This window comes from Epinephelus fuscoguttatus, linkage group LG24 (assembly GCF_011397635.1).
Source record: "Epinephelus fuscoguttatus linkage group LG24, E.fuscoguttatus.final_Chr_v1".
NCBI classification, from domain to species: domain Eukaryota; kingdom Metazoa; phylum Chordata; class Actinopteri; order Perciformes; family Serranidae; genus Epinephelus; species Epinephelus fuscoguttatus.
Genome location: NC_064775.1, coordinates 19,399,721 through 19,426,457, shown reverse-complemented (window position 1 = coordinate 19,426,457; position 26,737 = coordinate 19,399,721). Strand labels below are relative to the sequence as shown.

Genomic DNA, 26,737 nt, shown 5'->3' with positions numbered 1-26,737 from the left:
TTATTACGCTCGACTCCAGCCTGTGGCCCCACGCTTGTCTGTCATTAAAGGCTAAAAAGCCCCAAAAATATCATTATAAATATTGTAAGTATACATATTTTTTAAAAGCGTGCTTTTATTATTTATCTATGTTTTTTATTTATCGTAAATATTGTCAGATTAATGATAAAAAAAACCTTTAAGTACTATTACTTGTGTTTGCTCCATGAAAGTTATAGTCAAGACTATAATATTTATAAATACTTATGTCCAAAACATGCGAAAACTCCAAATTTTTTTTAAAAAAGTTTTTTTTCCTTGGCTTATATTGTAAGTATAATAATAAAAAAGAAAAACAAACATTTAACTTTTATTCTATGTTTTCAGTTTTAATTATTATTGTCAGGAAGACAGGATTACACATAAATAGAATTACATTTAGGTGTGTCGTGTTTATTTATCAACTAAAACACTAGTAACTCATACTGTTACAATGAAAATTTCATTTAAAAAATTACTCAACTTCCGGTTCAGTTGTATTAAGCCTTCTCCTAAATAATTCCCCTTTTTTCTCTGTAATTTTATGTCTATACACTTTCTTTTTGTGCGTCGGAATTAGGGGGGAAATATTTTGTTTTCTATTGTAATTTGTACTATGAATGGATACACGGAAGCCTGCGCCTGTGAGCTCGTCACATGACTGGTTTCCTGCCAGAGCAGTAAATATCAGGCGAGCTAGCAGCTACAGGCTAATAGGCTACTCCCTGTATCAGCAGAATAGACAATGTTTTACCAGTCGTTATTTAACTTAGCCGGTTGACAGTCCAGCGTGGGTTGGGTGTTTGCTGCGTATCGATAAGCGATGAACCGACAGTTTTATACAGTGTTATAAAGGAGGCTCGTCCACTAAATCAAATCTGTGGTGACTTAGCTCAGCTAGCTTCATAGGTTAGCCTAACGCTAGCAGGCTGAGTTAGCGTCTGAAGGAGGCTTCGTTGTCAGTGACTATGCAAGGGGAAACCACGGCGATACGGATCACGGAAAACGAAGGCAAGCTGGATGTATTGCCCCAGAACAGGACCCCAAGCTCGGGGAGAGCAAGTGCCAAAAGCTGGCAGTACAGGTGGGTGGCTGTTTACTCGGCTAACGCTCATACATTTAAGATAATTTACTAATTTAAGGCGTAGTTTGTTTCCACAGCTAATGAGCATATTTGTGGCATAACTCTGCTAAATAGGATTTTATCATGTGTTTGGGCTGCCCAATAATTAACCAATTTTCTCTTACGTGTATGATCAAGTCTGTTGTCTACTCAGACAGGTAAAAGCGACATCATATTTCCCTTTGGGCAAATCTGTTATTAGGCAATGCTCTATGATTAATCTGTGCGTTCACCTTTGGGTGTTCATGGGTGTGTACTCAGTTAAAGTCTGTTATCAATTGTTCTTTGCCTCTGTTTGCTTGATCAACTCTCATTCCAGTGACCACATGGAGAATATTGATGGCTACTTGATGAAATACACCAACCTTGTAACAGGGTGGCAGTACAGGTGAGTGTCATACCTGTGATTATTATAACCTTTAATGTATGCTGTCCCAATCGAGGTTAAGAACAACGAACTGTCTTATGAGAAATCACCAGCCACTTTGAGCCAAGTTCATTATTGTAATCCAGTCTAATCCAATCTGAGTAATGCCATGCTGGTTTGTACAGGAGGCTGACATTGTCATGGTGGCTGTTGTTTTCAGGTTCTTTGTCTTAAACAATGAGGCGGGCTTGTTGGAGTACTTTGTCAATGAGCAGTCGCGGCCCCAGAAGCCCCGTGGCATGCTTCCCCTGGCAGGGGCTGTCATCTCCCCCAGCGATGAGGACTCGCATACCTTCACTGTCAATGCCATCAGCGGGGAGCAGTACAAGCTTAGGGGTGGGTACCGAAACGCACACACTTACTTCTTGACATGTCTAGCTTGTGTGTCAGCCCTTTACAGTTCAGTTGTGCGTTCCTCTCTGTGCTGTTCACCTTGTCGTTATCAGCTCCATTTATACCTCCAGGCATACAGTCATCACCATCCATCAGGTTCATACAATATTGATCTGGATGTTTTCTATTATGTGCTGCTGGTGAAGCAGAAGCACACAGGAATCGATGCTGAGTAAGATCATCGTAGAGTAACTGCTCTTGTTTTTCTTCTGTGTGCCTCTCAGCCACCGATGCCAAAGAGAGGCAGCACTGGGTGAGCCGACTGCAGATCTGCACACAGCACCACACAGAGGCCATGGGGAAGGTAAGATGGTGTGCTTGATATCAGACGTATAGAGCCTGCATACAAATATGCCATGATTACATATACATATTTGGGGAAAATCAATTATGTACGGTATTTAGACGATTGGTACATGTCCACATGGCACATGTCGCCATGTTGGTCCACTTTGAAGTCCAGAAGCAGACACCCCATGTGACTAGTAGAGTGCCTGTCAAGTAGGGGGTAGCGATATAATGATTATACTCGATGTATCATGGTTGGTTCAGAGTGGGATGTATAAAATGACTATCGCGAACGTTGAGTACAAACCATCTTTTTTTTTTTTCTTTTCTTTTTTTATCCACTGGCATGAGACTTGCTTTGGCATTTTGTCTCTCTCCCTCTCACGAACTCACAAAAACACACTCCCCTCCAACCCAGACCACACTCTCGTGGGCGACAGTATGTGGGAACAGGCAAGGGGTGTGTTTTTGTGTCTGCAAGGCTCCAGACCACGACCATTTAGACGTATACTGCAACCATGGAGTAACCATATGACTTGCAAATATTATTAATATATGAACTGAAGAGCTGTCTGTTTGTTTCCTGCTCACAGTGGATAAATCCTCATGATTAATGGTGCCGCTGTAATGGTTTAACTTTCTGCTAACAGCTTACATTGAACGGAATCTTCAAGTTCACAAAAACACCAACACTTCAAGAGGACCTGTGTGCTTCAAAATAAAAGCACCAGTGGCTTTGATTTATTTCATTGTAGCAGTACTTAATTTAACTTTGCTATAACAGCACTTTGTTTAACTTTATTATAACAGTACTTTATTAACTTTATATAACTGTATTTTCTTTACTTTATTTTAACAGTATTTTATTTAGCGTTGTTTTTTACTGTAATAATAATAATAACAACATACTTTATTTATATAGCACCCTTCAAAACACATTTACAAAGTGCTTTACAAAACAGAATAAAAGACAAAGCAAATAAAACAAGATAAAAGCAATAAAAACAGAATGCACATCATAGAGTAAATCACAGCGATTTAAAAGTTTGCAGCCCTGATCTCGTCATGCAGGTCATTCTATAGTAATGGAGCTCTGACTGCAAAGGCTCTGTCACCTTTGTGAATTAATCTAGACCTCGGAACAACAAGCAAAGATACATCTGAGGAACTCAGGGTGCGAGAGGGAACATAGGGCAATAAAACATCTGTTATATAACTTGGAGCAAGACCTCTCAGGGCTTTGTAAGTAATCAATAACCTCTGAAAATCAATTCTAAAAGCAACAGGTAACTAGTGTAGGGAAGCCAGTATTTGCTTGATGTGGTCTTGTTTTCTAGTCTGAGTTAAGATTCTGGTAGCAGAGTTAGATGAGCTGGAGGCGCGGCAGGGATTTTTTACTGATGCCAGGGAGCAAAGAATTGCAATAATCTAAATGACTAGTTATAAATGCATGAATAACAGTTTCCAGATGTTTGTTGGAAAGGAATGATCTGATCCTGGAGATATTTCTGAGATGGTGGAAGCTGGAGTGAACAACTGAATTTACATATTTGTTTAGACTGAGGGTTTGATAAAAAATGACCGAAATTTCTGCAGTGTGGAGTTACTGAGTCGGACAGACATTCTACTGTAAAGCATAAAATGAACGAAGCAGCAGGAGCCCTTGCGTCCAAAAACGGCCCTGTGTAAACATATCATGAATGTCAGTCAATGCAAACATTTCAGTCATCAGTGTGTAATATCCCTTAAAGGTCTGCTGCACCATAGAGCTTACGTTTTAATCAAACATAAAATGTGAATCTGTGTATTTGAGCCAGACTGTCTCTAGTTTCCTTTTTTTCTTCCTCATATGCCAAAGAGGCAGTGGAGCAAAGCATGTAGCAGTGGAAAAATCTGGAAAGCTGTAAAATATTAATGTTTATATAAACATGTAACCTGTATTAGGTTTCACCCTGTGTCTAAGCACAGTAATCACTGGTATTGATCTGGATATTGATCCACAGAATACTATGTTGCTCACATTCTATTTTAGTCTTGAGATACACCAAAACAAAAAACACAGAATTCCCTGAGGCCCTGAAGATTTTTTGGGGGGCTTTTTAGCCTTTAATGTACAGACAAGCATGAAGGGGGGAGAGAGGGAGTGACATGCAGCAAAGGGCCACAGGCCGGAGTCGAACCCAGGCCGCTGCGGCAACAGCCTTGTACATGGGGCGCCTGCTCTACCGCTAAGCCACCGGCGCCCCGAGGCTCTCTTTTTAGCAGTGCTTGGAAATAGTCAGGAGCTCTATATGAAAGTTTGGAATTTTATTTAGAATTGACGAGATGAACATTTTGCATTGCACAGAGTAACCCCCCACCCAAGTCCCGGAGCTACTCCATGGCGTCTCAAGGCAGCGGCAGCTCACCCATGTCCCTGCACCGGCCCAGCCAAAACCCTGCCTCCTTATTCGGCTGGTCGCAGGTCAACAAGGGCTCGTCACTCTACTCCAGTAAGAGGTCCCTGCTGCCAGACCACCTGATGGACGCCAGAGAGGTACAGCAAGACAACACGGCATCACACCTCCTGTAATAGACACAAGTAGAAGTCACATAAAAGGCCATTATGCCTAGAAATGTGGGTTACAAGTAAAATTGATAAAAACATGCATCTGATCCAATCAAAATGCTGTTAGATTTGGGAAGCTTTCTGGCCCCTTTAGCTCTGGCTAGTTGACATTAATGCATTACTTTCTGCACACTTGGTTGGGAAAGTCACCACAGGCACCAGACATGACAACTCTGGTACGCTGTGAAACACAGACAACTTTCCCCGGTGGCGATAGGCTTAATCAGGCTTGTATGAATTTGTTTGACGAGGGCTTGAATGCAGGGTTTGTACAGGGTGCCTGAGGTGCTTGAATTCTGAGAGGAAAACCTTGAAAATCAGTCCTCCTTTAACGAAGTGCCTATTTGAAATGAACCTGTCTTCTATTTTGACCAAAGTTTTGTTCATCATACTATGACAGTTCAAATGCACAGGATCAGAAATCATTCAACTTTTTTTCTTTTTTTTTTTTTTATTAATTTTGAGGCATCATTGTCTTGCTCCACTCCACGGTACACTATCCCTCCCCCATTTCCTCAGCCGATGATGTTCCACTCTTAAAAGCCGTGACAAAACTAGTAGGCCCTGTGTTGGCATTGCAAAACTTAATATGACTTCATTTTATGAGCCGGCTTTTCACACTGATTCATTTTCTTTTCTCTTCAAATATGGAGCAATATAATAATCATTCCGCTGAAAACTTGAAGTGAAACGAAAGTTTCAGCTGGCATCGTTTTCCTTGCACTGCTTTGAGATGGTTCTGTGTTAAAGATAATATTTGCTTTCTTCATAACATGTACTCCTTTTTCTAACGAGTTGACAGTTCTGTTCGTTATCAGGCAAGCATGGTGGGGTCCTTTGCCCTACTCTTGTACCGTGTGCAGTTCAGAGCAAAGATTCACGATGAGACAAGTTGAAATATACAACTACTTGCAATGCACCATTCTGTGACGTTTTAAAAACATGCCAGTTCACACCAATGCAACTGGATGAAACGGTTGAAATGTCCATATGAACCTTGAATGTAACAGAAGTTCATTTATATGTAAAAGCCCTGCGCTCCCACTGTAAGACTCACCTAACAGTAAGATTTGAACCGTGAAGTCTCATCTTCACTTTGACCCATTGGTGTGATTCAGATTGATCACAAGATGGTGCTGTTGTCTTTCCCTTAAGATCACTAGACTACAGCAGCAGCACAGTTTGGATCAACCATGCATTTTGTTGTCTTTGGATTTTTGGTCTTCTCTGCTCCCTTAAAACAATGTTTATGTCTCATGTACTAATCAGAACATGCAGTTAGTGAAAGAGATATGATTTTCAACTTTTGATCTTTCTCAAAATTTGGGTTGGGCTGGTTGAAAAGCTAATGTAAAGGGTTGTATAGGCCTGCAGCTAACAGTTATTTTCATTGTTTATTAATCTGTCGATTATTTTCTTGATTCATAGATTAGTTGTTTGAAAAAAATGGTAAAAAAAAATGTCTGTCAGTGTTTCTCAAAGCTCAAGATGTTGTCCTCAAATGTCTTGCTTTTCCCACAACACAAAGACATTCAGTTTTCTGTCACAGAGGAGTAAAGAAACCAGAAAATATTCACATTTAAGAAGATGAAATGAGAGTCTTTTGACTTTTTTTCTTAAACAATTACTTAATCCTATTAATTATCAAATTGGTTGGCTATTAATTTAGTAGTTGACAATTAATTGATCACATTTTTTGTTTTGTTTTTATACGATGGATAAAGTAGAGCAGTATTGTAAGGCATATTTTTATTGTTGTTATTGTCTAAAAAATGGATGTTGTGCATAGAAAAAAAAGAAAGCCTTAATAAAAAAAAAAAAAAAAAAAATCAATTAATTTAAACAAAATAAACAACAGTACCTGCACGGATAATGTTCATAACGGACATAATTTTCGCCCCAAATAACCCAACAATCCTCATGATCCCCCTCCAGATGATGACCCAGGCCCAGGGCCAACACAGAGACCTGATCCAGAGCATCGAGGGCCTGCCTGCAGCCCCCGGCCTCTCCCCTCTGGACCAGGATCTGCTGATGCTTAAGGCCACGTCCATGGCCACCATGAACTGCCTCAACGAGTGCCTGCACATCCTGCACCTGCAGCAGGTGGCCAGGCAGAGAGGTTCCCTGGGAGGTCAGTATTGTCTCTGAATATGGTGATGGTTGTTTCCTGCCTTCTCTAGGTTTGTTATGCCTCTGCGATGGCGATAGTTGTGGCAGGAGGAATTAGGTTTTATGGTTGTTTATCTGCCTGTCTGTTTGTCATCCGTTCGTGGCATTCACATGAACACAGTATCTTAAGAACACCTCGGGTAATTTCTGGAGATTTGGCACAAACGTCCCCTTGGACTCAACAATTAACTGATTAGAATTTGGTGCTCAAAGGTCAAGGTCTCTTTGGCACAAACGTTCCTTTCGACTCAAGAATGAACTGATTAGATTTGGTAGTCAAAGGTCAAGTTCACTGTGACCTTGCATCCATCTCTTTCTCATGAAGCTGATATCTCCAGAATACCTAGAGGAAATTTCTTCAAATTTGGCACAAACGTTCCCTTGGTCTTAACAATGAACTGATTAGATTTTGGTTCTGCAGGGTCAAGATCACTATAACCTTTTTTGTCTTACTCTTGTGAATGCTATATCTTAAGAACACCTTGAGGAAATATCTTCAAGTTTGGCACAAATGTTCCTTTGGACTTAAGAATGAACTGATGAGATTTGGTAGTCAAAGGTCAAGATCGCTGTGACCTTGCATCCATCTCTTTCACATGAACCCAATATCTCAAGAATACCTTGAGGGAATTTCTTCAAATTTGGCACAAACATCAGTCTGGTCTCAAATCGGAATTGATTAGATTTTGGTGGTCAAGGTCAATTTGTACTTGTGAGTTCATTTAACAGGGAGAAAAAGTTAAGTGTATGCTATGCTTTGCTTTTCAGAAGTGACTGTTTCTGCTATCAGGCTCAGCAGTGTCCTTTATGCAGCACTTAGACAAATCGTAGTCTTGTGCATGCAGGCCTGCACCCAATCTAACAGTTTGCTTTGGTTGGACAGTGGAATTATTTTGCATTATTGATAGGGAACCGTACCTATTCTTACCACCTGTCTCGAAGGTAATGAGATCTCAGATGGTTAAATATCCATCGCCAATGCTTTGAGGACAGAATTCACTTCTGAAATGGCTTCATATTAAAAAACACATGTCCTAGATTTAGAGAGAATCCAAAGTGAAGTGTCTAACTTGCTGATATGTCGACACTTTCTATTCAGGACTGTTTGAAAAGGAGAAAACGAGCAGCTAATGCCCCACTTTTTCACAGCAGATCTCATTACTCAATGTATATTTCATTAGGCCAGAGCAGCCAATCAGATTAAGTTGTCCCACGACGCACAAGGTGAATTTGAATGAGATCTGCCCACCTCTAAACATGCATAAAAAATGCCCACACCATCACAGGAGGGTTCAGCCAATCAAGGGATGAGGATGTTTCCTGTCGGCGGGGCCAAAGTATCCTGATACCTGGCTCGTCGGGGGTTGGGTTACACTCTCTTGGTCTAAAGCAGCCGTCTAAGGAATCGCCATCTGTCCAGTTATCAGCCAGGCGGTTGTGTGGTGAATGCTAGGTTGAGTGTAGAGCTACGCCTTGTGTGTGTGCAGCTGTGAGCGTCAGGAGGACTCGGGAGGGAGGGGGGGATTGTACCATGAGTACCTCTGAACCTGCCGCTGTGCATTCCCCATCCACGGCAGGACCCACCATCGAGTGGCTGGAGCCCAAGCTGCCCGACATCCTGAAGAACGGCAGCAGCTCCCTGGGCAGCTTCACAACAGGGGAGGGCCCGCTGGAGGGGAGCCGTCTGGAGCTCAGCAGCCCCGAGTCCTGCAGCTTCTCTGGGGTAAGACCAAGGACATGATTCCAACTCTCCCCCAGGAAGTAGCTAAGTGGAAAGTTCAGGAAGTTGATTTGACTTAATTTTTGTTGTAAAGTTGAGCAGCTATGCCATCTCCCACAACATAAACACAACAAAAAAACTTACTGTCAACCTCTGCAGAGTCACTTAAGCAGGCTGTTAAATAAATCACACTCCCCTCCCTTCTCTCCCTCCTAGGAACAAGAAGACATTGATGCAGAGGATGAGGCAGAGGACTCCTTTACCGACAAGGAGGAGGACCTGGGTGCTGTTGAGGAGGAGCGCAGCGTCATCCTACACCTGCTGTCCCAACTAAAGCTGGGCATGGACCTCACACGGGTAGGTCGAGTTCCATGTACCACCAAGCAACAAAACAACCCACCTCCGCCACCAGCTCTCCCCACACTCTGTGTTTCTATGTGTTTGATTCAGTTTTCAGTGTTATTACCAGAACATTATGAGAGGATCACGTTGGTAACATCCGCTCAAAAGTCCCACAGCAAGAGGTATTTCCAGATGTTGGTGCTTAGATTAGCTATTTAGAGCATAAAGTACTGCACTAAATGCTATGATCTGTAACCCTGAGGCATAAAATTGTTATCCACATTCACTGCTCACAGGACTTGTGTCATTTCAAGCACTCTGTGAAACACTAAATCCTGATTTATAGCAGGGCGCTCGACAGAAATGGTGTATTAATAACAGAAAAAAGTCACTTTACATTGCCTTTCATGTTGCTCACATGGCGAGTTGTGTTATGTTGCAGATGCATCTCCCTGGAGACATTTCACTTAACGGTTTTGTCTGTAATGATAACTTCAGATTAGGGATGCACCAATTGGTGAGCCAAACATTGGTATTGGCTGATATTCACCTCGTTGACTGTCTATCAGCAAATACGATAATATTCACAGATGGCGGTGGCTGAAGTTTTTCTGTTGTGTCACATCAATTTTGCACAGGCTAAAAAGCAGGGCTCAATGCTTACGGTGTCCCGTCGTTCTTGTTAGAACAGAAAATGTGTTTGGTATGAACAGCAATCTTCCCTGGGATGCTGTTTGGACAAAATGACGCAGTAAACTCACTATTGTGGTACAAGTAACAGTTTAAAGAAAAAGTCTTCACACGTCAGCTGTCTTTCTTGAGTTTTAATAAGCATTCATGAATGGAGACACTCAAACATACAACCACATGAACAGTCAGTCAGTGAATGCCTAGCAAGTCCTCTCGCCCTGCTATCTTTATAGTTCCCATAACACATGCACATCAACAGTCAAAATATGTGGCGCCTTGACATTCCTAAAACACATCATCTCTTGAGACTAACAAGAGATGTGTCCTCCCTGGCTCATAATCTTGGTGTCTGAGCCTCCCTGGCTCGTGACCTTGGTGTCTCTCACTGCTGTCACAGTAGGAGTGAAATGAGCACCACACATCATACATAATAGCAATACCAAATACCAGAATTTTCCATCACATTCCACTCTTTTTAGCATTGTCATGCTAAACCATAAGCATGGAAAATTATCTTACTACCTTATTTCCTACGAGTTCCATCTGTACCAGCCAAACACCAATATCACCAGCCTCCAGCATGGGAGATGAACATGGCAGAAGTCACAGGCCACAAACACAGGCAAGCCAAACATCCCCCTCACTATATGGTGAAGGAGAGGGTAAAAGACTTGTTCGTCTAACTACACTACCTGATAAGGGAAAAAACCTCTACATGATGAGGACAAAAAAACAACAACTCTAAGCTAAAGCAATATAAGCATAAATGAAAACATGTCGTTTTTAGGGGATGCATCCTGTTGTTTACCTGATATTGCTACTTTGTGAACAGCAAATCTGTGTTGAAGTTAGCTTTAGCTGATAGCAGACGGTGGCCTGAGCTAACAGCTGATGGAGGTTAGTTTTTATATTTGCATGATTGTGCTCATTCAAAGCTGAATGACTTTGAAATAGATATTTTTTTAGTGAAGATTTCTTTGTTTCTCTGGCAGTATGAGTATTGGCTATTGGCTAAATTGTTATTTTAAACATAGTTTTCAGCCCAGAATTTCACAATTGGTGCATCCATAGTTAATAGTTAATAGCTAGAGACATATTCCAACATAAAACTTGCTTCGTCATGGGGCTACATGTATGCTACTTACCGTTATACCAACCTGCAATGCTTGAATAAGAAAAAGATGAAGATTTGTCCAAAAATCTTAAATTTGGTTAAAAGCATTAGATATAAGTGTCAGATATCTGCAGACACCCTGAAGATGTTGGGTGGAATTATCACAACATTTTTCAGCAAAACACCAAAACACAGACCTAAAACAAGTGCAAAGATGGAAAAGTGCAAGCAATGAATGAGCAGTGATGTCACACATGTAAAAGTGTGCCCTGTTTTTTGAAAAGGGTCTAAAAATGAATGCATATCTGTGTCTGTAGAGCCAGCTCCATTTCCCATACTGTTACTTACCATGTTGAAGACTTCTCTTTAAAGGATAACTAAGGGACTTTCCAACCTGGACCCTATTTCCCAGTGTAAATTGGTCAGAGAGACTTATGTGAACAACAATTTTTTAAATTGTTGCCAGCGGGATGGTCTGTAATGGACAGCAATGGAAGCACATGGGGCAATTAAATACTGCCATTGTATGTCCATTAAAAGTGGTTATTTCACCACAGATAGGCTCACATTATTAGAAGTGGCTGAAGTGTTTCACTTGATTTGGTCTGTTTGCTATTGCTTCATTAAGCAGAAGTCTCTCTCTGAAATATCAGAAGATGTCAGTTGTCAGACAACAGTAGAAACATGACTAAGATTTGGAGAGAGTATAATAACTGGAGTAGTTTCTAGAAAATGTAATTTAATGTTGTCTAAAAGATTTTTAACACCATGGATGATTATTCACCTGATGTTGACTATGTGGCTGATGAATGTCAGCTGATGAAAATGGGTGATGAATCCATATAGATTTTTTTTATAATCAGTGCTTAATCACATGATATTTTTCACCTCCTAATCGTTTATTGATTGATTGTTTTTGCTGTTATCCTGCATGCTTTTATGGGTATTGCTATGCAGTGTCAACATAATAACTTTAGCTAATAGCATTTGCCTACCTCCACTCGTCTGCAGCAGGTAAATCCACTCTTGGAACTCTTTTGTTAGGAAAATAAGCTCTAGATTTCTTCTCTTCTTTGACACATAATAGCGATCGTGGTCAAAATCACATGCACAGTGTAGGACAGCAGTCTTAGGATCCATTTGTAGCACAACTAGCCAAAACTGATATGCATCCATAGCTGAAAATGATATCTATGACAGCTACTCGAAATGTAGCTCCTCATTTTTTCGGCACAGTTTGGAAATGTGCAAACACAAACCACTCTTTATAACAAAGGTATTTTTCCACCAGCAGTCTCACAGCTTCATGGCTCACCCTCCGCTGCCTGTTTTCCCTGTCTTTCTCCTCGTCTGCTCTTCATCCGTATACTCCGCTCACATAAATATGGGTGACAGTCAAATTCAAAAGCCTCATCCACATCATTGAAATCAGCTAAATAATCATCCACGACACTGAAAATCCGAGTTCACACTACACAACATTTTTATCTGTTCCAACAGTCACTATGTCAGATTAGGTGATAGTGGAGTCATAAAATCGTGCTGTGACTTGGCCGACGGACATGACAGACTACACGATGGTCTACGACCAATCATCCCTGGTTATCTTTCACAACATGTGTGATGTCATCGGGTTATTATTGTCCTATTTTAATTATTTTAAATAATATTTCAGTCACTGTCTGTTCATGTTCCAGCTGAAATGTTGTTGTAGTAACGTAAAAAGCGCCACCAGATGACATGAGCTACATTTGAAGTACAGCATGCAAATTATGCAAGTCACTGAATCCTCCACAACAAGTTTATGCAAATGTTTCACAATAAAAGCCTGTTCTGAAAATTAAGAGATTCTCTCAAACGTAATTATACGGGGCTTTTAATTTTAATTGAATACAGGAAGTGTTGAGTTTGAAGTGAGCTTGATGCTAATGGCAGCATTGGGTGGGTTGCTAAAGTGCCCAGCTGTTTCACACCATCATTTTTCCCTTTTTACTCTGTGTGGTAACATCCGAAGAGGAAATATCAAAAAGGCTGGGGTGTTGTTGACGTACAGTTGTCTACGGCAGCAGATCACTCTATGTTTCCATTGGTCAAAGTGATGGCTGTGGGAGAAGTCATGAACGACAAAAAGAAAATCAAACATGCTAGACTCTCTGTCGGGACGTCGTGAGTCTTCCCAGACATGGCGTCAGTTGTCGTCTAATGTGACACACTGCGCAGGATAAAACAATAGCTTTTCGCATAGGACACTCGTTCACGATCCAAGCCGACACCGTAAGACGCTGCATTGGTAGCCTGAGTGTCAGACTGAAGCTCCCAGAACCTTCAGTCTGACATGGCTTCCATTGAAGGCGATTTACAAGGGGGAGGGAATTTGATTTTTCACTAACCAATCAGTAGAGATCAACGACTCACCCAGAATCTGACGTCATTAGTATCCATGCATCGGGGGTGCCGAAAACAAGCGAGCATTGCCCGTTTAAAATGTCTCCGTCGTCGTGCACGCCCAGCTGCATTGCCGTTAAATCCAGTTTAGCAGCTTCCTTAATTTGGTCCTCCATTAACGCGAGTAGTGGCGAAATACCTCGATAGCATCGTTAATGTGGTCTGTAGGATCTGTAGCGGTCGCCATTGTTGCTATCCTCACCAGTTACCCACCGGCGCACAGCTTGACTTCAGCGTGGCGCTGATTGGCTAATCGCTAGACCCCCGGCATTCATTGGTCCGTCCAGCGTTTGGACGAGATAAATCGCAAATTCATTGAAGTATGCCAGACCAGTAATACAAGCCTACTCAGTTGAGTGGGCGGGGTCTATGGTCTGGAACCAGGCTACTGCATCGGGCTATAATCGGGCTGATATTGTTTAGTGTAGGGATGCACCGAAATGAAAATTTGTGGCCGAAGCCAAAGCCGAATATTATTAAACGCTTGGCCGAATACCGAGTACCGAATACCGAATATCATTGTTTAGTTGTTCATTAGTTTTTGCAGATGAACCCCCTCCAGATTAGTGTTGTCACGGTATCAAAATTGGGACCCACTGTGCGATACCAATGAAAATATCATGGTTCTGAGTAGTATCACGATACCACAGCGAAAATGAGGCAGATGTGCCTTTTGTCATTTATGAAAAGATAAATCACTTTGCTATGCTAATACATCAATGATATTTCAGTGGAATAAATTACTTATTGACTTATTCATACTTCAAAAACAGCATCAATAAGTGATTAACATAGGGGGGATCAAAATAAAATAAATAAATAAAATAAAAATCAACCAGCCACCCTCCTCCCCTGACAGTCCCTTCATAAGTAATGAACAGTCCCTAAAGTGCGGTGAGGTTTGTGGGCCGTTACTGCCGGAAAGAGAGAAATGTGAAAGGCTCGTTTCTCCTCTGACACATCACGTACCTGTGTTCGTCTGGCTCGGCTGTTCAGGTAGGCTACTTCTGGGCAGTCATGACGCCAAGAAGAGGATATTATTGGAGCCGACTTCCCCGTCGCCGGTAAGCCGATGGCCGCCGTATTTGACAGGAATACATTAACGTTACTGTCTGTGTCTGTGACCCCCGTTCAACCCACAATCGGTGGGATTCGCCTTTCTTTTCTGCTGCAGGTTGAAATCTGTAGGCTGCTCGCACAGCGTGCTGAATGATTTAAGCCTATTTTGCTCGCTCAAAACTATTTTTAGTCGCAAATGCGAGTGCCGGACGGATCGCCACACTACCGTTATTTTATTCTGCCCGTCACGGCACGCTGTTTGATTGCCTTATCAAAATGCCGCTATTATTCGGCCTTGCTTTTAACTTATTCCACTGAATACCGAATGTGTGTTTTTTGCAATATTCGGCTGAATATATTATAATATTCGGTGCATCCCTACTTTCAACCAAAGTCAGTCTTAAGTCTTGGAACAAGTTTATAGTGACACTGAATAAGTGAACCAGGTTGTTAGTTTTGTTTTTCAAAAGTCTGATTTGCAATGACCTTACAGGCTGAAGTAAGCACTTCTTGCCTTGTAATTACTACTCCTGGACACACACACTTTTAATAACACAGAGAGTTGAATCCTGGATGGACATTCTATCTTCCAGTGTCCAGTTTGTTCTAGCATTTGGATAGCCTCCTCTTGGGTTTCTGATTTATCGCGGTTATCAGGTGGATCCATTGGCTTACCTCAGATGGAGATCTAGTAGACGCTGTGACTCCAGGGTCACGTCCAGTGTTCATCACACTGTCACTTGCTCCATTTACTGATGCTTAATAATGTGATGATGTTTTAGAAAGTCATCCTGTGTCATTCCGATTAAAAAATAGATCAATTGTGACCATATGTCCTTGGATTTTCTTTCCAGGTTGTTCTCCCCACCTTTATCCTCGAGAAACGTTCTCTGCTGGAGATGTATGCCGACTTCATGTCACACCCGGACCTCTTTGTGACCATCACCGACGGCAGCAGCCCAGAGGACCGCATGGTCCGGTTTGTGGAGTACTACCTCACCTCCTTCCATGAGGGCCGCAAGGGCGCCTTCGCCAAGAAGCCCTATAACCCCATCATCGGTGAGACCTTCCACTGCTCCTGGAAGGTACCCAGGAAAGCAGAGGAGCCCTCACAGGGAAGCCCCGAGCCGGCCGCCTCCCAGGACCCCTACCAAGTGCGCTTTGTGGCAGAGCAGGTGTCCCACCACCCTCCCGTGTCTGGCTTCTATGCTGAATGCCAGGAAAGGCGGATGTGTGTGAACACACATGTGTGGACCAAGAGCAAGTTCATGGGAATGTCCATTGGTGTATCCATGATAGGGGAAGGTAAGCTAGCATGGGTTTTGTACTGGTGTGTTGTGTAATCATGAATCTCAAGAAGTTCATTTGATACATCAAAAACAAAAGTGTAAGGTGTCCTCCACTCCTCTCAGCTCCGTCCCAGTTAAAGGTGCATCATGTGCATCCTTGAGAAGTTGTATACACAGTGTGCTTGGTGTTCAAGTGGTTACATGTGAGAACACTGCCGCTAGGAAACGGCAACATGGACGCTTCTGTTGGTGTCTGGGTCCAGAAGCCACGGAGGCTAACATTTTAGTAGTGGTGGAGGAAATATTCAGATACTCAGAGGAAAGTACTAATGCCACATTGTGAAAATACTCTGTTCCAAGTAAAAGTCCTGCATTGAAAGTGTTACTTTAGTAAAAGATCATAAGAATAATCAGGAAAAATGTACTTAAAATATTAGAACTAAATCCAAATAGGCGTACTATGTGTAGTTTTTTACCTAGTACACTTATTTATTGTCTATTATTTTTTAGTGTGAGGATTGGATGGTTGAATAGATGGAGGATGTGGTTTTAATTATCAGCACCTTGCAGGAGTAGCACTTCCATGCATTGTGTTTTTAATGATACAATGACAATAAAAGGCATTCTGATTTTAAAAGTATCCAATGCAGGAAAAAAAACTCATTAGAAGGAACTCGGAAGATATTAGAAATGAATATATTAGAATTATTAGAAATAAATATCAGAAATCAAAAAGAAAATTACATTCATTCATTCATCTTCTAACCGCTTCATCCTCTTGAGGGTCGCAGGGGGGGCTGGAGCCTATCCCAGCTGACATCGGGCGAGAGGCAGGGTACACCCTGGACAGGTCGCCAGACTATCGCAGGGCTGACACATAGAGACAAACAACCATTCACGCTCACATTCACACCTACGGACAATTTAGAGTTATCAATTAACCTAGTCCCCAATCTGCATGTCTTTGGACTGTGGGAGGAAGCCGGAGTACCCGGAGAGAACCCACGCTGACACGGGGAGAACATGCAAATTCCGCACAGAAGGGCTCCCATGCCCGGGATCGAACCGGCAACCCTCTTGCTGTGAGGCAAGAGTGCTAACCACCACACCACCGTGCCACCCAGAAAATTACATATATTTATCAAAATAGTTGCCAGTTAGTTTTCTGTCAGTCGACTAATCATTTCAGCTATAATTGTATAAACTGTTGGGTAGTTTAATTTATTGAAAAATATATATATTTTATTCTTATGTTTTTAATGCAAAAATCTTTATAAAGTAGCTTAATGTAGTGAAGTGTAAAGGACAATATTACTCTCTAAAATGTAGTAGAATAGAAGTATAAAGTGTCATGAAAAGAACAGATTTAAGTAAAGTAAAAGTACCTCAAATTTGTACTTAATGTACAGTACTTGAGTAAATGTAATTAGTTATATTCCACTACTGCATTTTAGCCATCAACCAAACAGGCAATGTAACACAGGAAATTCAAAGGCAGAAAGACAGAATAAAGCAATGAGGCTGTTAGGGATATCAACATTTTCCTCAGATGTAAAATTAGGAAGAAAATTGAGTAGAATAACAACATATTAACCAACCATCCCTGAAAAATGATCTTCCATGGCCTTGGCCATTTGTGAAAGCATCAGTAAACATGTCACAACTCATGAAGTCAAAGCTTTCAGAAAATTTCAAGGTTGTGAATACAATACATACGAAGGGGGTGTTCACATGGTCTCCTCTTATGAGCACAGCAAACACGACCCCCATTTAAAGGCAGCTTAGCTTACAAGTTTAAGGAATATCCGTGTCTGTAAAATGTTTATCAAAGATTTTAAGTCGCACATCGTTCACATTAGGGTGAGGTATTATTTAGAAAGTTACGGTAACAACATTTTGTTTACTTCCTGAATTTTTCCCACATTGAAATTCTGACCAATCAAGAGCAGCTTTCTCACACAAGGCCTTTGAACTCATCAAGTGCAAGTGGACGTCAGATGTCAAAGCAAGTAAACTCTGGGTCTGAAAGCACCTTAAGAAGAAAATACAAAGAACATAAAATAAAATAAAACACAGTGAAAGCATAGCCATATATCTAAATGTTTTGGTGGTATCTCAGCATGCGGATCTGCCAACCTGCTCTGAAATAAATATTACTTGGTAGTTTGTTATTTCCTTTGGTACCTTAAAGGTATTGAGCACTAGTTTACTCTCTTTATTTTTTGTGCATTGACATCAACAGCTGGAATCTTACTCATGTGCTTTTTTGATTCCTTCTCACTCGTAAAACTAAAAGGGCATTCAGAGAGCGGAGAACTCCAAGACCAAATCCCTAGCAATATTAACGAAATTGGAAAATATCTTGTGTATCCGCTCTGTGATTGGATCCACTGCAAAATTTAATAGGTTCTTCCTTGATCGATGCTACACCCGTCCCCCAAGTTTTAAAATCAGACCTGTAGTTTTTCTGTAATCCTGTTGACAGACAAACAAATCAAACCAGAAACATAACCTCTTTTTCGGAGGGATTTATCTGGATAGAAGTGGTTGAGGGGTTTTGAGAGACTTCCTTTGAAAGAAGGATGGGAAAGTGATGAGAGATTATGACATTAATCAATCATCAATCAGTCAATTTTATTTATAAAGCCCAATATCACAAATCACAATTTGCCTCACAGGGCTTTACAGCATACGACATCCCTCTGTCCTTAGGACCCTCACAGCATATAAGGAGAGAGACCCCCCCCCCCCCACCCCCCCCCCTCCCCGAAAAAACCTTTGGGGGGGAGAAAGAGCATTAATCTCATTCTTACTTCTTGCAACCAAGAAGAGCGTTATATTTTTAGAATTTTAAATGAATGTCCTACTCAGAGTAATTAATGATCTTAATAGCCTGAATCACTACCAAGGACAAAGTATCTCCTTCCAGACAGGACTCAGGCTCAGCACTAATGAATGCCTTAATTAGGGCAGACAATCTGACAGAACGGTCTGGTAAAGAAGAAATAAATGAGACATTTTAAACTTGAACTTGTTTCTGTCTTCATCTGTTTATCTCTCTAGGTTGTTTATATTTGCTGGAGCATGATGAAGAGTACACTTTCACGCTGCCTTGTGCATACGCACGCTCCATCCTCACTGTTCCCTGGGTGGAACTGGGCGGCAAAGTCACTATCAACTGCGCCAAGTCGGGCTACTCGGCGGTCATCACCTTCCAGACGAAACCATTTTATGGTGGCAAATTACACAAGTGAGTTCCTCCCAGGGTACAAGTCAATATTAACAGCATCGTCATGTTGTGAATATCTCTAAAGTAACAGCGACATATGAGAAACAGACATATTTTTTCATACTTTTGAACAGTATGAAATGGTGTCCTTGTATTTATTTTATTGCTCTGTTGATACGTAGGGTAACAGCGGAGGTGAAGCACAACACCACCAACGCAGTGGTGTGTCGTGTGCAGGGCGAGTGGAACGGTGTCCTGGAGTTCAGCTACACCAGCGGAGAGACAAGGGTGGTCGACGTCACCAAGCTGCCTGTTACAAGGAAGTGCGTTCGGCCGATTGAGAAGCAGGGACCGACTGAATCCAGGTCAGAATAGTGGTGGGGTATAATTGTTGCATTTTTATTTTGTCATTGTTTTAGTCCCTCTAGGGCTCAAAATACTTTTATTAAGGCTGTCAATCGATTAGAATAGGTAATTGCAATTAATCACAAATTAATTGCACATTTTTTATCTGTTCTGAATGTATCTTAAAGGTGGGAGTGGACAAATGTGCTTTAACACAATGTAGTGTCCAACTTTACACTTGTAAAGGTTAACTAAACGGCCCCCTTTTTTTTAAGCAGCTCCACTTCCTCTGTCGGTAACCCAATTCACATTGACAGCAAATAATTTGGTGTTGTCGAGAGAGCCACATGGCAGGGCTGAAGCTGAACTTGCCATTCAGAAGACCCTTTTCTTTATCCATTTCTGCTCACGGTGATTTGTTTCTACTTTCTATCTGTAACATTACTGCTGCGTTGCTTCCAGATTTCTCAAAGGGATTGGTCAAGGGTCATAATTATAGAAGGTATGTGCGTCAGTCCCGTGTCAAAAAAAAAATTGTGGCATTAAAAGGAATTTGCGTAAACTTGGTATATTAACGCGTTAACTTTGACCACCCTACTTTTTTTGCATTTAACTCATGAAATTACACTCAAAATTACAGTAATGTACATTGAAACTACTACTTTTGGGTTTTTTTAAGTTTTTCTTTTAAATCTTATTAGGACTTCTTTGGTTACTTCTTTTCCTCTATTAAATATGATTTTTTTTTCATATTACATAATCGATAAATATATGTGGTTGATGGAATATGGACGTCATTACCAAGTTCTCATGATAAAAGCAGCTTTCAGTGCTTTTTGTGAAAATCAGTGACACCAAATGTGACATGTTATTTAAAAAATAATGATTTTTCATTAAAAAATAGAAAAAGCACCAAAATCCCATATAAAGAGTTGTGTCCTGTGTAGTGATGCATTTTAATAATAACTTTGAGTCACTTGGACACATAACATTGCAGGGTTTGTTTTAAAAAAGGCTTTTATTTTTTTATTAAAATATTTACAAAAATAAGTGTGCTGACTAATGTAAAACTGCTCTTGTTCCACCACTTTTAAAAAGGCCATCTTTCGATTCCTCTGATCTTAACAATTTTAGTCCTATTTCTATTTCTAAGCTCTTGTTTTTACCTAAGGTTTTAGAAAAAAGATTGTCTCGGATCAACAGCGGGATTTTATTAATGCAAACAAAATCTATGAGAAATTTCAATCTTGTTTTAAAAAACACCATAGTACTGAAACAGCTCTTCTTAAAGGGGAACACCACCCAAATTAAGAATTCCAATATGTTATTTCCATGGCCAATCAAAGTTTAATCACTATTTGTGAACATGTGCTACTTTCTGTCAATGCCAGAAACCAGTAATGTCTCAAACATGTGATGTCATAGGGTATAAGTTTGGAGATGCTCCATAGACAATGGATGGGAGACAGATTTTTTGGACCCACAGAATGTTTATCTTGCTTGTTTAAATGTTTAAACTGCTTTGTTAGCTCAATCATGTTGTAACTAAGATATCCGCCGGAAAAAATGTTTTTCACGGACCGGTTATTGAGTTTGTTTACAGGGCGGTAGAAGCTATGAACAAGCTAACCCTCATGTGCTGAGTTTTAAAAATGCCGGCTATTTTGTTGCTTTCTGTTGACGTCACATTCCGACTTGAGTATATCCAATCAGCACCAAGTAACCCCCAAGCCCCAGCCAGGAGTTTTTCGGGGTCATTCTGAGTACCTACTCCGAGGCAGGGACTTGTTTAGCCCCTGTAAAATTTCCAGAACTCTGTCCTTCGGGGTTGGTTCCTGCAGTGGAGACACGCACCAACGGCCCCGGCCCCGTAAATTTACCCCGAAGTTCCTGCGGTGGAAACGGGCCTATAGACTTTGGAGAAATCTGGACCCCATTGCTGGACCACTTAAGAACCAATGATCTAGAACATCTTTTATCATTCACTGTCTATGGTTGTGTGATATCAGACAGAATTGTCAACTTGTTACATGCCATTGTCATGTTCTGTCTGAAATTGCACCCACTCTTACAGATGTCTGTGGAGGTGGGGTTTAGGCTTGGGCGATTGGACGAATATATCGCCAATCGCCCATCGGCTGAGTCCATCACGGTTGGTTTCATTTTTGGTGATTTTTTTGGGCGATTTTTGTCATTTTATTTTGCTAAATTAATGGTCTGTCTCCACAGAATTCAACTCAGTACATATAGTTCATAATTACTATGTAGAGCACAATTCAAAGTGTGCGCGTATTGGAACTGGCAGCTTCACACTGATTTCCGACGAGTCTTTCACAAAACACGTCAGTGATGGCGGAGCTGAAAGTAACGTTAATTCATAAACCATATTTGAGAACTACATCAAAAAAGATGTGCAGTTGTGCACCCCGATCTTATAGTAGGAGAGGTATGTTATCCCTATCTCCCACCTGTTTGCTCATTTAGAGGCTGTGAGCAAATGCATCCTTCTGCAGCCGTCAGACTCTTTTTAAAATGGTTTCGGACAGTTGTCTTCGGCCCGTCTTTACAGCTTATTACTCAGCAAAGATCTCAAGGTGATTAGAATAAGAGTATAGCCTATAGGCTGTCTGTTTCAGTAAAATTTCAATTCATTAATTTTGACATTAAAGACTATAAGGCGCAGGTAAATTTATTCAAACAGAATAAACAGTTGGTCAGTCCACAAAAGTTACACATTAACAGTAGCCTATAATAACAAATAAGTAAATATAAACAAAGGATATTGGAAAAATAAAGTGCAAAAATCACACAATCACATAAAAATAATAGTGTCCACTCCTTTGCGCTGTCTATAATAATGCCGTTGCTGACGTGGCAAAAAAAAAACTTAAGCTGTTATAGCTGTTCTAAAGGCCTCTTGTAGGCTTATTGCTTGAATAGATAAATAAAAATAATAAATATAGGCTAAACGAAGAACAGTGGAAAAATAAAGTGCAAAAATCACATAAAATAATAAAGTCCCTTTGCGTTGTCTTTAACTCAAAAACACAATGTTTTACATGTTTTTGGAGAGGAAAATGAGCATGTTAACCTTATCTGGCTTAAGCAAAGTGTGTATATGGTTAACAATGTTACCAGCTGTGCTAAACACCCTCTCTGACGGTGTGCTTGTTGCCGGTATGCACAGATATTTCAGTGCCATGTTGGACGTGAGTGGGCTCGCAAAGCACGCTGCATTTTTTTGCTGCATTCACGTGGTGTCGGAAGATCCGAGTTGCCGAGTTGTTTTTCTTATATAAGGTGGCGTTCATGTGAATTATCCCATTCTGAAAGTCATTTTTTGATTTTTTTTCCGACATCACATGAATGCAACATCCCCCCTCTTATCGGCAACCACCAGTTGATGGGTTGACGGTGGCCGGTTGGAAATATTTAACACATCGCCCAACCCTAGTGGGGTTTGATTTTTCCCAAACCAATTACTAGAGACCAGCATATCCACCTAAATCAAACATCACTTTAAATCCAAACTGATGGGTAGCCATGACAACATAGTTGATTTAGATGACTTAGATGATTTTTTTTTTGACACGGGACTGACGCACGTACCTTCTATGAACGTAGATGAATCGCAGTCTGTGGTGCCCTTTGACCCAGTGCATCATTTAAGTCCACAGCAGCTTTGTCACATGATGGAGGCAGATGAGATGATGCTGCTTGGCCTTGTGAATGGAACATTTACATTTAAAAAATGCCCAGCTTGAACTGTTGATAGGAGCACCATCCAATTTATGTATCGGAGTACTTCAAGCCTGAAATATCACCTCAACACAAAGCATTTAGCAGCAAACCCAGAGGTCTGAAGCAACAATTGATGTATGCGATTGATTTTGATGAATTTATCACAGAGCATGTAATTAATTAAGTACATTTTTAGATTTAAAGTAATTTTTAATGGCTTGACAGCCCTAATTTTAACCTTTGAACCTTGAGCAGGTTGGTGTGATTTCTTTCAAAAACATGGGGGGAAAAAGGGCATTGAGCAGCTTCATAAGAAATGTCCAACAAATTACAAAAAAATATAGACTTTAAAAAAATATTTAAAAAAAAATACTAGGGAAAAAATGCTAGGGAAAAACTATATTTAAAATCATGTTATAGAACTATTATAATTTTAAGCACTCTGTCCAGGTCATTTCCTTGTTTGGATGTTTTTAACTTGTTGTTTTTCCTTTTTTTTTCTTTTTTAACAAATTTCCTAATTTCTTGCAAATTTTTTGGGTCATTTCTTCTTTCAACTAAGAATTTTCCTAGCCAACCAATAGTCGTCATTCAGGGCCATTAGTCGATTAGTCGCCCACGTTTACAATATTTATGTAATTATTAGATTATATATTTTGGGTGGGGCAACACAATGGTTTGAGTTCAAGGTCTGAGAAAGAATAGTATCAGCAACATCACAGAGAACAACACAGAGAAATACAAAACCGTACTATTATAATTAATATAGGCCTATATTTTATCTACAAGTGCACGTCACACACTGAGTGAGCCGCCTGTTATGCAGACGCTGTTGGCAAAGCAGTAATGACTGTGCTAAGTGGCTAATGGGCATGTAGCTACTTGCATGTTTCAGATAATATGTCATGTTTGTGGTTGACAAATGAAGATGAGTTTACATATCACCTTGGGTTCGTCCTTCACCTGCCCGATATGTTATTAACTAGCCTGTGTAATAACTGTAAGCCCTGTAAACTAGAGACCTTACACACGCTGCATCTTTAACCACCTGGAAAACACGAGGTCCGGTGCTGGGCGCTACTCTTGTGCCTTTTTTGTGCCAGCTTTCAAGAGCGCAGTGGCAGGTTGCGTCTGAGGTTGCTAATCAACCTTAACAAGTACTGTATGGCCTGTTCACCAAAAATCCTTAATGCAAAGCTGATATTCTTCTAACTGCTCAGTGTGGCCTCCTCCTGTGTCTGTCCTTCCAAATTAAATTCCCAAATGGTCCAGTCATATACTGTAGATTTTGATTTATTTGACAAGGCATAGCTGCCAATGATGTTTCATGTTTTTCTTTTTTTTTTTCTTTCTGCGACAAAGACATCTGAAATCAGAAACAAAAAGGGGACTTTTATTGTGAAGAACTTAAAGGAAATTAAATGTGTTTATCACATAGAATTAGCGTGACTTTGTAAGCAGCTTTTTTTTTTTTTTTTGACTGAGCTGGCAGCTGTACCATGTTACTTGCACCGGTGCATGTAGAGCTGAGAATTAGGTGCACTATTGTGCATATGCACGTTATTTCAAGCCCTGCTATCCTAAAAATGGTTGTATATTATACAAACTTTTAGTAATATAAGTGAAATATATAAGCAGGAAGGAATACAAATCCAAATCCAGCCCTGAAGTTTGTGTTCTCATAGAACAAGAAGCCAATCAGTTGCATGCCTCTATTGATGCTTTACTCAACTGCTTACTTGCTCAATTATTTCTCCGAATTTCAGGCGCCTGTGGCAGCATGTGACGGAGTCCTTACGGCAGAAGGACATCGAAAAAGCCACGGAGCACAAGAGGATTCTGGAGGAAAGGCAGAGGACAGAGGAGAGGCACCGGGCTGAGACTGAAACTGCTTGGAGGACCAGATATTTTGACAGAGAGGTGAGAAAGACGACCACAAAAAATGCTCCTTTATTTATTTTACAATCATGATGGTTTAATGACATAGCATTTATTTATTTATTACTGCAAAAAAAATTGCGGTCGAGGTACAATCCTAACAGGATGCTGCAGCAGAAGACACTAACAAGGACAAGCAGAGCACAGCCTATGAAAAGCCACCTGTGCTGACTCTAAATAAATTTTAAATCACCTTGAGCATGATTTCTGTCTCCTGCTGGAGCTTCTCTATTTCAGAGTGTTCTCACCTTGCACTCCGCTATTTTAAATTCCCCAAGAATCTGGGTCACTTAAATAAACAACACTTGGTACAGGATTACTATGATTATTCATATATTTGTCTACCAGCATTTTTTTTCCTTGTCTGTCATCTACGTATTTTAGTTTTTAAATCTCTAAATTGTGTCCTAATTGCCAAAAGATGCTCAGCGTTTTCTTGTTTTAACATCAGATCATTTCCAACTCTAAACAGATTAAACAATCATGCTAACTGGCTGCAAAAAACAGTAAATCATAAATGATATTTTGACAGTGGTCTCTTCTTCTCCTCCAGGGTGAAGGCTGGGTCTATCACAAACCACTTTGGAAAAACTCTGCATTCAAATCCTAGTTCCCACCGTCTGTATCTTGGATGTTGATATTGTAGATTCAGGAATGTGTGTGTGAGAGTGTGTGTCTGTGTGAGCACACACACACGGTTATGAAATGAGAGCATGACCCGCACTGACGTACAGATGAATGCAACATAGGGGAGAAGGACAGAGAGACAGCATGACTGAAGGTGTTCTCAAATGATTCTCATGATTTTCACAAAGCCTCCAAGTACAAGCTTTTGTACTGCTGATCTTTTTTTTTTTTTTTTTTTTTTTTTTTTTTTTTAATAATCCAATGTCATTGAAAACATATTCTTGTGCAGGTAATGGTACTATATTTACACAGCCTTAAGATAGTCTGATCAACGTTTGGGGATACGCTGATCAACCTGGATACGGTTCATTTCTTCTTCTTCACACTAAGGTCAATAACTTTTGAGGAGTACATTCTGAAAGTAAGATATCCAACATAACAAAAAATTGGAATACTGCCTGATAAATATAATGCTGTGAAAATGTTGTTAATTGGATGTAATGTACTTAAATGCAAAGTTGCTGTATATGATCTTCATCTGTCTTGGAGTGCCTGAAAGCTTTGCTTCAAATCAAAGTAATTCCCACATTAAACATCAAGATAAGCAATCAAAGTTTAACAAAAATCTAGGAACTAGCTTCTGAGAACCTATTTTCCCATGTTTTTGTGATTAAGTGATAAGTGGGACTTTTTATAATTTGAACAGTGTACGTCCACTAAAAGTGCTTGTTTTTGCCACTGACAAGTTCATATTGTTGCTTGTTGTTTCAAGGTATACTGTGAAAAATTTTTTTTTGATGGTTATCATACCATGTAGATTTGCCCATCTCCCCTATATCTTAGTTATTTGCCAAGGGGAGACTTTTTTTTTTTACACACTTCCATTAACAAAATGGTTTCAGGTTTCAATTACACTTATTAATGTTTGTTAAACCAACAATAGCCCATCCGTTTTCTTTCTTTAAGAGCCATTCTGACTGATAATAATATAATTTAATTTAACACCGTGATACCATGAAACTATTTTCTGAGACGGTTATCGCACCGTGAAAATCTCATACTGTTGCAACTCTCCTGACATCATTATGGAAAGGATCCCTCCAGAGACCATTTGTTTGAGCTGAAACAGCCTTGAAATCACCGTCACCAAACCCACCAGACTCAATTTA

At 40.4% G+C, this 26,737-nt stretch overlaps 1 protein-coding gene across 1 annotated transcript; it reads left to right on the top strand.

Moving 5' to 3' along the window:
- Positions 1-344: 344 nt before the first annotated feature.
- Positions 345-26,441, top strand: LOC125884976 (oxysterol-binding protein-related protein 11-like). The gene is made up of 13 exons (XM_049570317.1): positions 345-1,102; positions 1,461-1,529; positions 1,729-1,904; positions 2,186-2,265; positions 4,597-4,785; positions 6,793-6,991; positions 8,607-8,752; positions 8,966-9,106; positions 15,254-15,704; positions 18,752-18,938; positions 19,100-19,282; positions 24,770-24,923; positions 25,495-26,441. The coding sequence occupies exons 1-13, from the start codon at positions 987-989 to the stop codon at positions 25,549-25,551; spliced, it is 2,148 nt and encodes a 715-aa protein (XP_049426274.1). The 5' UTR covers positions 345-986; the 3' UTR covers positions 25,552-26,441.
- Positions 26,442-26,737: the final 296 nt, after the last annotated feature.

Coding starts and splice junctions, on each gene's coding strand:
- LOC125884976 (XM_049570317.1), top strand. CDS start 987: ATGCAAGGGGAAACCACGGCGATACGGATCACGGAAAACGAAGGCAAG. Junction 9,107..15,253: donor TGGGCATGGACCTCACACGG/GTAGGTCGAGTT, acceptor TTTTCTTTCCAG/GTTGTTCTCCCCACCTTTAT. Junction 15,705..18,751: donor TGTATCCATGATAGGGGAAG/GTAAGCTAGCAT, acceptor TTATCTCTCTAG/GTTGTTTATATTTGCTGGAG.